Source organism: Lipotes vexillifer, unplaced genomic scaffold (genome assembly GCF_000442215.2).
Source record: "Lipotes vexillifer unplaced genomic scaffold, Lipotes_vexillifer_v1.1 scaffold311, whole genome shotgun sequence".
In the NCBI taxonomy this organism is placed as follows: domain Eukaryota; kingdom Metazoa; phylum Chordata; class Mammalia; order Artiodactyla; family Lipotidae; genus Lipotes; species Lipotes vexillifer.
In genome coordinates this window covers 755852-769912 of record NW_006791012.1, presented here as the reverse complement: position 1 = coordinate 769912, position 14061 = coordinate 755852, and the positions used below count along the sequence as shown (strand labels likewise).

At 38.2% G+C, this 14061-nt stretch overlaps 1 protein-coding gene across 1 annotated transcript in view; it reads right to left on the bottom strand.

Moving 5' to 3' along the window:
• The window catches only part of CNRIP1 (cannabinoid receptor interacting protein 1), a 22989-nt gene that overhangs the window by 8098 nt on the left and 830 nt on the right, over window positions 1-14061 (bottom strand). The window contains exon 2 of the mRNA XM_007464088.1: window positions 12190-12340. Coding sequence (XP_007464150.1) covers window positions 12190-12340 — 151 coding nt within the window. The remainder of the gene's footprint in view (window positions 1-12189; window positions 12341-14061) is intronic.

The following is a 14061-nucleotide window of genomic DNA, read 5'->3' as shown; positions in this document are numbered from 1 at the left end:
AAAAAAAAAAAAAAAATCCTTATGGTTTTATGCATAAAATTTGCTTATAATTTTTATTTGTTTGAAATATTAGTAAATAAAATCCAGCAATACATAATAAGAATATTACACTGGGACCAAGAGAGATGTATCCTTAGAACTCAAGGATGGTTCAATATTTGAAAATCCATGTAATTCACTTTATTAACAAAATAAAGGAGAAACACCATGTAATCATATTAATAGATGCAGAAAGAGCATTTGGCAATTCAACATCCATTCATAATAAAAACTCTCAGCAAACTAGGAACAGAAGGAAAGTTCTTCAATCTGATTAAGGGGCACCAATAAAAAACCTATAGCTAACATCACCCTCAATGGTAAGAGACCGAGTCCTTTCTCTGTAAGATGGAAATAAGGCACCAAGAGCAGTCCTTACTATTCCTGTACAGCACTGTGTTAGCAGTCTTAAGCTAGTACCTTAAGGCTAGAGGGGGAAAAAAAAAAAGGGAAGCAATACTTTCTATTCACAGATAAACAACTGTTTGCAGAAAATACTATGCAATTAATAAGTGAATTCAGCAAGCTTGCAGGATCCAAAAATCAATTTAGAAAAATTATTATATTTCAGAAATACACTAGCACTGAACATTTTTTATTATTTTTATTTATTTTTATTATTATTTTTTATTATTACTTTTAAATATCTGACTAATTTTGTAGGTGAAAACTGGCATTGCAATATTTGTATTTTTTTTTAACCAACAGTGAAATTAAGCTATTTTTATGTATTTACTGATCATCTGTCTCTTCTGTGAATTGCCTCTTTATGTTTTTTGCTTATTTTTCAATTTTCCATGTCCCATGGTTCTTTTCCTTACTGGTTTCTAAGAATTCTTTATACATTAAGCTACAGATTTTGCCAAAATACTAGAAAGAGCTGACATGAGGAACGCCTTTTACGTTTGGGAATGCACGTGTAAGGCCACCTTCCTGCGCAAACAAAGCCTCACAACAAGCTCATGTACCTCCCTGCCTTATTCCTCTAAACTCCCCCCAGTCGCCTACTAAAGAGACTATCATGATGACTACCACGATGCAGACAGAATCTCCACTTGGGCTCTCTCCTTGGAGGGACTGAGTGGAGAATTAGTCACATTAAAATACAAGTCAGCACTGCTCTTTGAAGTGTGGGTGGAGAGCTTTTAGAGCTGGGTATCCTTAACTCCCCGTACCAGGGCCTCTGGAATCATGTGAATAGAGAGATGACTGCCACTAATCTAAGTCAGATGGCACCTGACTACTTGAGCTCAGCTTCAGGGCTGCAGCACTGTCTGCACGGGCAGTGGCAAATCGAGGCAACACAGCTTCACCATCCATGTTACAAATACGTTTTTCACCAACCATCATTTGCCTTTTAATTTAAATTGCCTTTTAAGGAAAATTTAACTTTGTTTACAATGTTTAACAGGAATTTTACATTTATGTAATCAAAGTTCTCCATTTTCCCCTTTGGATTTCTTCCATTTCTTTAAGGTTTAGATTAATTCTTTTCATTTTGATTTTTTACAAAGTTGACTTTTTACAGATGACCCTGGGATCCATCTGAAATATCTTTTTGAAGTATGGCAACCAGAAAGAACAGCAGTGATGTTTCCCCCAAGTAGCCAATTATCCTGGCATCATTTAGCCAATGATTTATAAAAATCTGACAAACTACTGAGGTAACCTTAGACTCATAAGAAGTTGCTTTGGTGTACCTTTAATTCAGCTTCCCTTGCTGGATTCACCTACTTGATTAACTGCATTTACTTGGCGATCTCAAGACTTCCTTATTGCCTGGGAAAGTGGTTGTGTCTGTAACTCACAATACTTAAGCTTGACAAAAGTCATAAAATAGTGTTAAAGCATATGTAAGGCTTTCATCACTAGAATGAAATTTTCAATTAACATTATAGCTGCTGACTTGATCAGGAAACCTTCTCTAATTTCAATTAATAATAATTCTAGGACTTCCCTGGTGGCGCAGTGGTTAAGAATCTGCCTGCCAATGCAGGGGACACGGGTTCGAGCCCTGGTCCAGGAAGATCCCACATGCTGCAGAGCAACTAAGCCCGTGCGCCACAACTACTGAGGCTGCGCTCTAGAGCCTGCAAGCCACAACTACTGAGCCCGCACACCACAACTATTGAAGCCCGTGCTCCACAACAAGAGAAGCCACCACAATCAGAAGCCCGCACACCACAACAAAGACCCAATGCAGCCAAAAAATAAATAAATGAATAAAAATTTTAAAAAATAAAACTAATTTCAATTGTAATAGAATCACGTATTACAGATAAAATACAAATGCATGGCCAATGCTCAAACCAAAAGCTGTGCGATCACTGTTGGAACAATCATTCACCTGCTTCTTCTAGAGAGGAAATTATATTTAAGAGCCTAGGCTTTACTGCTGGGACTCATAAAATGCTAAATACCAGCTTAAATCTTTTGGAAAATGATGTACAGTATAAACATATAAATCAAGTTTGAATAAGAGGAAAGTTAAATCTCATAAAATCCAAAACTATGGGAAAACCAAAATAGACTGTCAACTCTATGGAAAAAATAACCATCTTCATTTTAAAAGAAGAAATCATAACAGAAAATGAAAATTTTTAATGTAATTATATCTCTATACAATGGAAAATAAAAATAAAGCTATAGTGAGAGAAATATGACAGATACGACAGATTGTTTATCTTTATTAGGAGTCTGTGAGTTTTTTTTAAAACTAATTTCCAGCAGAAGTATTGACGAAACATGAAAGAATAATATACATAAGAAGAAACAAAATTAACATGTAGAAATATTCATTCTTGTGATAGTGAAAATTAGAAAATCTATTTTTTTAAAGTAATTCTCAATGATGTCATAATTTTAACAAAGCCAGTAGACTTTATTGCTAGTAACATTGTAAAATAGTACGTACAACTTAAAAAAAAAAAACAAAAAACCACCAGAAAGGCCATATGTGGGAACAGCCATAAAGATTCAGTTCTTCTGACCAAGTGTTTTTACTCAGATTGAGGTAATTATATGCACAAAACTTTACATTATAGCACTTTTTATGATGGGACAATCAATATATCTAATATCTGGGTAAGAGTGTAATCATTATGATATATTGTGATAGTCTTATGTTACCCTTAAAATTATAAAAATGAATATGTAGAAAGTTGTACAAAATACGTATTAAAAGCTATTGCAACTACAGAATGTATATATGTGGAAGGTAATCTGAAAATGAGCCATATCAAAATGTAGGGATTACTGGTGCTTTAAAAGTTTATGCACATTTCTGAACCTTGTCATGATATTTTACAATTTTTTAAGAAAATCATGCAAAGCCCTTGAAATGCTGGGATGCATCCCCACACTTCTCTGTGTGTCTGTGCCCAACCAGAAAGGAGTCCTACCTAAATTTGTGGGATTTCAGTCCTATTTGGTGTGATCCTAAATGACAGTATTTGAGAATCTGACTTTCTTCAGCAAGTAATTAGTACCACACCCTGAAAGGTAAGTTTGTAATTTTCACACCATGTTAGGGCTGACAGTGGTCTTAGTGATCAGATAGTGGAATCCACCTATTTGCATTGAGGAAACAGGCCCATTGAATGAAGGTTTGCCTGGGATCACAGTTAATTACAGAAGTAGATGGCATCCCAATACCTTCATAACTTCCAGTTCTAATTCTGACATTCTAGACGTTTCCTCAGGCACCCATAGCACTGATGTTTCCCTTGGTGAAGAATGTAAATTTAATAATCCAGGAACTTGCTGCTTAATTGACTGCATTTACCTGGATATTTCAATGTTTTGGTGTTGTCTGTGAGAGCATGGTATGTCCATACTTCTTAAAACTTAACTTTGAAATATTGGTAACTTAAAAACATTGTAGGATAATGATGAAGGCTAGCTGAAAGCTTCACCACGAGAATGAACATTTGAATTTAACGCAAGAGCTGCTGACATGATCAGGAAACCTCTAATTTCAATTGTTTTCCTTAGAATCAGCCTATTACAAATAAGATACAAATGCATGGCCAATGCTCAAGCCAAACGCTGTGCGATCATTGTTGGAACAATCAACTATCAATCACCTGCTTCTTCTAGAGTGGAAATTATATGGAAGAATCTAGGCTTTACTGTTGGGACTCAGGATTCATTAGTTACAGCGTAGAGATCCTTGCCACTACAACATCCTCCCAAAGCATCTAATGGCTCTCCAACCTTTTAGCAGGTGCCTGGACAGGCAATCCAGACTTACGGTGAGTAAGAAAATCTTTCATTTCATGACTCGGTCTAAATCATTCTCACATTAAAAAAATACCTTTGTTTCATTCTCATTCAAAATAATGTAGAAGTTCTCACTTTACAGATCCAATTAAGAAGTGTTTAATTGAGTTCTTTCTAAAATAAGTTAATCTTCCTCCCTAGGGTTCTGTTTACACCTATAGCAAAAGAAGTATGACTCCACCCTTCTAAAACCAGAGCAAGTTATACCTCTGGTCCCCTCAGCCCATACTGGCTCCAGGGAGAAGGTGGGGAGGTCTGCTCTCCTGCTCTGTGACCACCTGGAAGATGGGGTACAGTCTCATCTATGGTGACCACCCCTGCACTTGACCCAGTGCTCAGTACCAGTTCAGTGAAAGAATGAACAACTTAAAGTTAGCTCACTGGCCCTTGGGCTCTCATTAAAATTCTGACAGATGGCCAACAGGCACATGAAAAGATGCTCAACATCACTAACTATTAGAGAAACGCAAATCAAAACTACAATGAGGACCACTTCATACCAGTCAGAATAGCCATCATTAAAAAGTCTACAAATAACAAATGCTGGAGAGGGTGTGGAGAAAAGGGAACCTCTGTACAGTTGGTGAGAATGTAAATTGGTGCAGCCACTATGGAAAACGGTATGGAGGTTCCTCAAAAAACTGGAAATAGAACTACCATATGATCCAGCAATCCCACTCCTGGGCATATACTCAGACAAAACTATAATTTGAAAAGATACATGCACCCCTATGGTCATAGCAGCACTATTTACAATAGCCAAGACATGGAAACTACCTAAATGTCCATCGACAGATGAATGGATAAAGAAGATGTGATATATATATATACATACATACACACAGTGGAATATTACTCAGCCATCACAAAGAATGAAATAATGCCATTTGCAGCAACATGGATGGACCCAGAGGTTATCATACTAAGTGAAATAAGTCAGAAAGAGAAAGACAAATACCATACGATGTCACTTATACGTGGAGTCTAAAATACTATACAAATCAACACATCTGTGAAAGTGCAGACTCACAGATATAGAGAACAGACTTGTGGTTGCCAAGCGGGAGGGAGAGTAGGGGAGGAAAGGAATGGGGGTTTGGGGTTAGCAGAGGCAAACTATTATATATAGGATGGAAAAACAACAAGGTCATACTGTATAGCATGGGGAACTATATTCAATATTTTGTGACAAACCATAATGGAAAAGAATATGAAAAAGTATATACCGATATATATGTCTAACTGAGTCACTTACCTGTACAGAAGAAATCAACACAACATTGTAAATCAACTATACTTCAACAGAATTTTAAAAAATAAAAATAAAATTCTAATAACTTTATTTTTTTATTAATTAATTTATTTTTGCTGTGTTGGGGAAAAAAAAAAGTTGGAGGGCTTTCTCTAGTTGTGGCAAGCGGGGGCCACTCTTCATCGCGGTGCGCGGGCCTCTCACTATTGCAGCCTCTCTTGTTGCGGAGCACAGGCTCCAGACGCGCAGGCTCAGTAGTTGTGGCTCACAGGCCTAGTTGCTCCGCGGCATGTGGGATCCTCCCAGACCAGGGCTCGAACCCATGTCCCCTGCATTAGCAGGCAGATTCTCAACCACTGCGCCACCAGGGAAGCCCTCTAATAACTTTAGTATTTGCAGTTCTGCTTCGAGTTAATATTTCCTTTCAACTCTAATTACATATGCTATTCTCGATACACTACAGTAGAAGGACACTTATTTGATTTAAGAGATTTATTTTGATCCACCAGCCCTTTGTTGGATGTGTGATCTTCAAATATTTTCCTAGAAGTCTAAAAATACCTTTTAAAATGTGTTTCTGTAGAAATGGATGATTTCCTCAGAAAAACAGCTAAAACTGACTCAGTAAAATCTTCAAAGCCCCCCAAAGGCAAACATTATGGACTAAGTTGAAAGTTAGGGATATTCCTTCCAAATACCATTATTTTGGATCCTGACTTTTATGGGGAAATTCTGTCAGACTTTCAAGTAACAGCTAAATCCTATGCTATGTAAATTGTTTCAGAGCACAAACTATGAAAATGTGCCCAATTCATTTTATTAAGTTATTAACCCTAACACCACATCTTAAACGGTGAAGAACCTTCTAATTGTCCTTTGCCTATCTCCCCTTCCAATCTACATATTGCTACTAGACCGATTTTAACAACATGCAAATCTTGTCACATTACCAGGAACTGGAAGTCCTACATTGAAATGTTTTTAAAAATGTGGAGTTGGTGGGTGAAACTTACAATAGAGAATTATAAAATCTGACAAAATATAAACAAAAACTATTTGAAGGCTTTAAAAAGCAACTAAAAGCAGGACAGAAACCAGAGTTACCCTTGAAAGATCTCAACTATAACAGTTAAGAATTGTCCGTGTGGCTTTTTTGCTTGAGGGTACTCCCCAATCCCCCCGCAGTTCTGGCCCAAGTAAATGGCAGCTTTATCTGCGAGAAGTGGCAGAAGACAGTGTTCAGGGCTGGCAAAGCAGCTGGAAATTTAGGGAGAAAATCCTGGAAACAAGAGAGCTACAGAAGAGGTGAGACCCAAAATCTGACTATAACTGCCATAGTTCTTCCCTAACTGCCTGTATGGGCTGGTGGGAGGGGGCTTTTTCTGCTTGAAAAAGCAGACAAACCAGTAAAGAGTCTTTTTTTTCTTTCTTTTCCAAACAACAGAAGTTTATTGTCTCACGGTTTGAGAGGTTAGATGTCCCAGATCAAGGTGTCAGCAGGGTTGGTTTCATCTAAGAGAAGATTTTATTCTTGAAAGAGAAAATTATGCTGAATAAGATTTGTAAGTTCACTGTTTTTTTTTTGTTGTTGTTTTTTGTTTTGTTGTTTTAATTGAATGCATTCCCAAACCTGAGAAGTTGGAGCCTTACTGGTTTGAAAGTATCAAAGCAAAGGGCTCAGGACTGGCAGAGCAGCTGGAAATTTAGAGAAACCTCAGGGTGGATGGATCCCAAAATCTTAGTATAAACTGTCCAATTCCTTGGCTGACTGCTAAACTCCACTGGAACAAGGCGACAAGGCTAGAAAAGCAGCAACTGAAAGTTGAAAAAAATTAAGCAGAGATATCAGCTGCTACCCTGCTGAGAAGACAGAATTTGTAGTTTGAGTCCAGCAATGCTACTGCATGCTAGAATTTAAAAAGAGACTAAGCCTCAGAAGAATAAAAGAAACTAGAATCAATAATATATTATCTACAATGTTTAGTTTCTAATCAAAAACATGTAACAAAACAGGAAAGCATGACCCACATTCAGGAAAAAAAGTCATTCCTACTCTAAATGGGGCCAGATACTGGATCTACCAAACAAGTATTTCAAACCAGCAATTATAAATATGCTCAAAGAAGTAAAGGGGCACATGGTCTCAATGAGCAAACATAGGGAATCTTGAGCGATGGAAACTATAGAAAATACAAATAAAAAACTCTAGAGCTGAAAAATACAATGACAGAAAAAATTTCAGAAAATAAGCACAAGAGTAGCCTGGGAATGGCAGAAGGAAAAAAAATCACTGAGCTTGAGTATACATCAATAGAAATTATCTAATTTGAAGAACCAATTTTCTTTTCTTTTAGAAAATTGGACAGGACTGTAAAGATCTGTGGGATAATACCAAGCTGTCCAATGTGTAATTGAGGAACGAAAAGAATAAAGTTGAAAAGAAATTTGAAACAAAATAACAGTTAAAAATACCCAAATTTGGAAGAACACTAACTTACAGATTCAAGAAATTCAGTGAGCCCCAAGAAGATTCAAAGAAATGCACACTTCGGTGCATATAGTCCAACTATGGAAAACCGAACTGTACAATATACAAAGAGATCATTTTACTCTGTGTGTATATGTGTGTGTGTGTATAGCCTCAATTAAAATACCTTAATGCAAACAAAAGAAGGAAATAAATAATTAAGATAGGATCAGGGGACTTCCCTGATGGTCCAGTGGTTAAGACTCCAGGCTCCCAATGCAGGGGAGCTGGGTTCGATCCCTGGTCGGGGAGCTAAGATCCCACATACCACAAGTAAGCCCATGCGCTGCAACAAAGACACAGCACAGCCATAAATAAACAAACAAACATACAAATAAAAACTAACTTTAAAAAAAAGATAGGATCAGAAATCAATGAAACAGAAAAATGGGCCAGTGGAGCATATGAAAACAAAGCTGGGTTTTTGAAAAAGCCAATAAAATTGATAAATCTCTAGCTAGACTGGTTGGTGGGGGGTGGGGGGGAATGGCAAATTATTAATATCAAGAATGAAAGAGTGGATATCATTACAGATCCTAAGACATCAAAGAATGGTGGAAGATTATTACCAACAACTTTGTGCCAACAAATTTGACAATTTAATTGAAGTAAATGAATGATATCAAAAATCCATTACAAAAATTAACTCAAGGGACTTCCCTGGTGGTGCAGTGGTTAAGAATCCGCCTGCCAATGCAGGGGACACGGGTTCGAGCCCTGGCCCAGGAAGATCCCATATGCCACAGAGCAACTAAGCCCGTGCGCCACAACTACTGAGCCTGCACTCTAGAGCCCACGAGCCACAACTACTGAGCCTGCGTGTCACAACTACTGAAGCCCTCATGCCTAGAGTCCGTGCTCCGCAACAAGAGAAGCCGCCGCTATGAGAAGCCTGTGTGCCACAGCGAAGAGTAGCCCCCGCTCGCTGCAACTGAGAAAGCCCGCGTGCAGCACCGAAGACCCAATGCAGCCAAAAATAAATAAATTTATAAAAAAAAATTAACTCAAGAAATAAAACCTGAATAGCCCAACATCAATTAAGGAAATTGAATTTGTAACGAAAAACCTTTAGACAAAGTGAAATGCATGCTTTTATTGGTGAATTCTATCCAACATTAAATAAGAATAATATTAATTCTATACAAACTCTTCCAGAAAACAGTAGAGTGAACAACTTTCCAAATAATTTTATGCAGCTAGTATTATTACTCTGATACCAAAAACCAGACAATGACAAGAAAAGAAAACCATAGACCAATATCCCTCAGGAACACAGATATAAAATCCTCAATAAAACGTTAATGAGGGACTTCCCTGGTGGTCCAGTGGTTAAGAATCTGCCTTCCAATGCAGGGGACGCGGGTTTGATCTCTGGTCGGGGAACTAAGATCCCACATGCCATGGGGCAACTAAGTCCGTGCGCCATAACTACAGAGCCCAGCCGCAAGGAAGAGCCCACGTGCCACAACTAAGACCCGATGAAGCCAAAAATAAATGAATAAATATTTTTTTAAAAAAGAAAAAATAATGTATCATACATAGAAAAGCTTAGGGATTCTACAAAAAAAAATCCCGAACAACTATTAGGACTAATAAGTGAAATCAGCAAGGCCTCAGGATTCTAGATGAATATAGAAAAAATCAATTTTACTTCTATATACTAGTAATAACCACCATTTATAGTAGCATTTAAATATGAAATACTTAATGGTAAACTTAACAAAGTACGTATAAAATCTGTACAGGGAACACTGTAATACATTATAGAGAGAAATTAAAGAAAACCTAAATAGGCAGATATATTCATGTATCAGAAGGCTCAATAGTAAAGTGTCAAATCTTTCCAAACTGGCATATAGATTTAATGCAAACCCAATTAATACCCCATTTTTGGGAGAAATTGACAAGCTCATTCTAAAATCTATATAACAATGCAAAGGGCCTAGAATAGTCAAAAAAGATTTAGGCTATCTGATTTAAAGACTACATTATAGACCATGAAACAAAATTGTTTGGGCTCTTCTAGGTCTTTTGCATTTCCAAATTTAAAAGATTTGATATGTAATTAAGTATGTAAAGTAACTGGAATTCTCATACATTGCTGGTTGAAATATGAAATGGTACAGCAGTCTGGATATTTCTTATATGGTTAAACATGTACTTACCATGTGACTCATCGAATCTCCTCTTAGGTATTTACTCAACAGAAATGAAAATATCCTCACTCTAAAGCTCATACTCAAATATTCACAGCAACTTTATTCATAACCTCAAAAGCTGAAAACACCCCAGCTGTTCATTTATTGGTGAAGGGACAAATAAACTGTAGTATATCCTTCCCGTGGAATACTACTCAGTGATAAAAGGAACCAACTATTTATGTGACAACATTATGCTATGCTATACAAGAACATTATGCTAAGTGAAAGAAGTCAGGCACAATGCTACGATTCTATTTACATGAAATTCTAGAACTGTTAAAACTAAGTTATTGAGACAAAAAGGTCAGAGAGGGCTAAGCCTGGGGGCATCGATTACAGATGGGCATGGAGGAATTTTTTGGGATGACAGAAAAGTTCTATACTTTTGTTGGGGTGGTGATTATACAGTAGTTAAAATCTATGTAACCGAATACTTTAAATTGGTGTATTAATGTATTTACATACAATCTGTATGTAAACTGCTTATCAAAGTTGACTTACAAACCTTCAATGAATTCCCACAGGCATTAAGATAAATTCAATAAGGAAAGAAGGTCCTATAACATCTAAACCCTACTTTCCTCTCCAGCTTAATCTTTATTTTATTTTTAATTTTTAAAATTTTTATTGGAGTATAGTTGATTTACAATGTTGTGTTACCTCCATCTTAATCTTGAGTCAGTCTCTGCCTCACTGTCTGCTCCAGCTATACAGGGCTTCTACTCATTCACTGAAACACATTCTGCTCTCCCCCAGCTGGTGATCGTTGTACCTCCTTTTCCCCCAAATGCTCCCTCGTCCCTCAACTCTTACATATCTTTAGTTCTTTCTCAAGAAAGCCATCCCCTAAATCTTGAGCTAGACTAAGACCCCTGGTATATATCCCAAGGGTACCACTACTGTTTCAGTACATTTTGTCTAATAACAATTATCTACTTTATTATTGATAATCATGTATAAAGTATGTTTTCCTCCTCTCGATAAGAAGCCCCATGAAGCCAGGGATGTCTATTTTGTTCACCACTCTTCTCCCAGTGCCTGATATATATAGGAAATCCTTATATATTTGCAGGTAAATCAACCAACCAACCAAACAAAATTTAAAAACCCTAAATGAAATATTAGCATATTGAATGTAGTAATATATTACAAATAATAAATGACATTAAGTAGGGTTTATTTTAAGAAATAAAGGGAAGTTTAGTATTTCAAAGTATATTTTATATTTATTCCATTAATATATCAAAGAAGAAAAACTCTCTCTGTAGATGGGAAAAGGAATTAGAAGAAATTCAACACATCTCCCAATTAAAAAAAGAAAAAACCTCTTAGTGAACTAGAAACAGGATGCTTTAACATAATAAATATTTGAAACTAACATTGTAGCTAACAGTGAAACCCTGGAGACAAGGATTACCACTATTAGTAGGCAACATTATTCTAGAAACATTAGCCAATGCAGGAGGGCCAGGAAAAAAAATTAAAAATGACACAATTATATGTAGATTTTGACTGTCTACCTGAAAAACCCAAGGTCGTCGAATGAAGAATTTTAGTAAGCAAGTTCAGTACGGTGACCAATTACAAAACACACAAACACGTACTGTAAAAGCAATGTATTTAAAACAGTGCAGCTTTGGCATAAGTGTAGACAGATCGATGGAACAGATTACAAAAATGTAGTGAGAGACTTAAATTTTTGCCACATAAGAAATTACTATGAAACTGATCACTGGAGAACCATGGATCATTTAATTAATTGTACTTGGACATTATGAACAAATATATTCGAATATGAAACCATGAATTGAAATAATGTTTCATATTTTCTCTTCCATGGTTTCCACTTGCCTTGGCACCACTCTCCAACAATCCCAAGTAGGCCTTACCGGCATGGTGATCTGGATGGGCTGCCGTTCTCCACTCTTGGTTGGGGCCACACCTTCTGTTTCATATGTTCCTGTATATACGATTCTGTCCCCATCAGGCTCTTTAGACTTCAGTTCCAGCGGGACAAGCACACCACCAATGGAAATGTTCCTGCAATGGACTTGAGTTGACCACATATGGTAGGAATTAGCTTAGGCGCCCTGTCCTGGTCTGGACCACAACTCCAGGCAAAAACCCCATAGGGTGTGGCTAACGGAGACACTGTGGTGTGGCAGAAAGTTCTGAGAGTTTTGGGGGGCTTGACTTCCCCAGCTAACCAGTCATGTGACCCTAGGTCAACTACTTAATCTCTCTGGATTGACATCAGTATTCTCATCCAAAGTACTGGCACAAGGCTGAGTTACACTCTGTCAATGATTTTCCTCTTTAGTTTCTCATCTGTGGAGCTATTAAAAACCTACCTATACCCACCCCATCTCAAACCCCAGAGAATAGGATTCAGTTGGTCTGGGGTGTGGTTTGGGCACTAGGAAATTTATTTTAAGGTTGCATAGGTGATTCTAATGCACAGGTAGGACTGAGAACCACTGAACTGTTCTCTAATGGTTTTTTCTTCTGTTCCAACAATCAGGGGGGTCCCATAATTTGGGGTACTCTTCCTCAAGCCAGCCACACACCAAAAATTCTCACTGGTATCATTTCTTCGTGTTAGGGTAATGGTTCTCAAAGTGTCATCCCTGGACCAGCAGTATCAGTATCACCTGCCAACTATTAGAAAGCAAATTCTTAAGCTCTACTACGTCTAGGATGGGGCTCAGCCATATGTGGTGTTTTAACGAGCCCTCCAGGTGATTCAGATGTAGACTCAAGTTTGAGAACCACTGGGTTAGGGCACTGAAAAACTTTGATGAAATTAAAGTGTAACAAAAAGAAATAGTTTTATCATTAACACAAATTTGTTTTTACATTAACTTGAAAAATAGAGAACTATCCTGAAGGAAATAGAACAGATAACCCGGTAGAAGGGGTTTTGCCAGGAAAGAAGGGAAAGAAAAAGTCTGGATTATAACCAGATGCACAGAACACTGGGGAATGTGAGGATAATGGGCGCTTGGAGCTGTCAGTGATGGGGACAAGTAAATGGACCGAGAGCATTAGACACAACTCTGGCTTGACTCTAGGTCATTCAGTTGGAGCCTGGCACCTAGAAGGTCCCCATAAGCTACTGCACCCTCCTACACTGACTTGCCAGCCAGAGCCTACTGCATGCATCAACCTCTGGTAGCAGAGAAGAGATAAACCCTGCCACGAATAAATAAGTATAAAAAAACCATCCTTTTGTTGTCAGGATGTTGCTAATCACCAGGCTGAACAGACAAGTCGGGAGAAAAAGAAAAACACCAGGCAAGGAAAACCGGGAAACTAGGCCTAAGCAGAGGAGGCTGCCTTCCGTCTTGCTCTTCCAGTTCCGGGGTCTCAGGCTCATAAGGGTTGATGGAGGAGTGGGGAGCATCCCTCAGGGAACCCCAATAATCACCCGCCCCCGACTTGACACCTCATTCCTCAGCCTTTCTCCTTCCTTCAGCCTCACAGAACGGGGCAGAGGACCGAGATTGCGGTAAGTGAACCCCGCGGCGAGCTTCTCCCCTCTGCCCCACCCCGGCCGCTTGCGGGTCCGCGCCGATGGCTGCACAGAAGGGATGAAAATTTTACAAGGAAAGGAAAAACCCCAAACCCCTGGCTTCCTGTCGCTGCTTTAAACATCCCACCCCGCGAGGCGTGGAGGGAAGCGAGAACAGCGGAGAGAGTAGTGTAAGGCAGAGGGGACCTAGGGTGCAGGGAGCTGACCTTACACCCGCCCCCCCCCCACC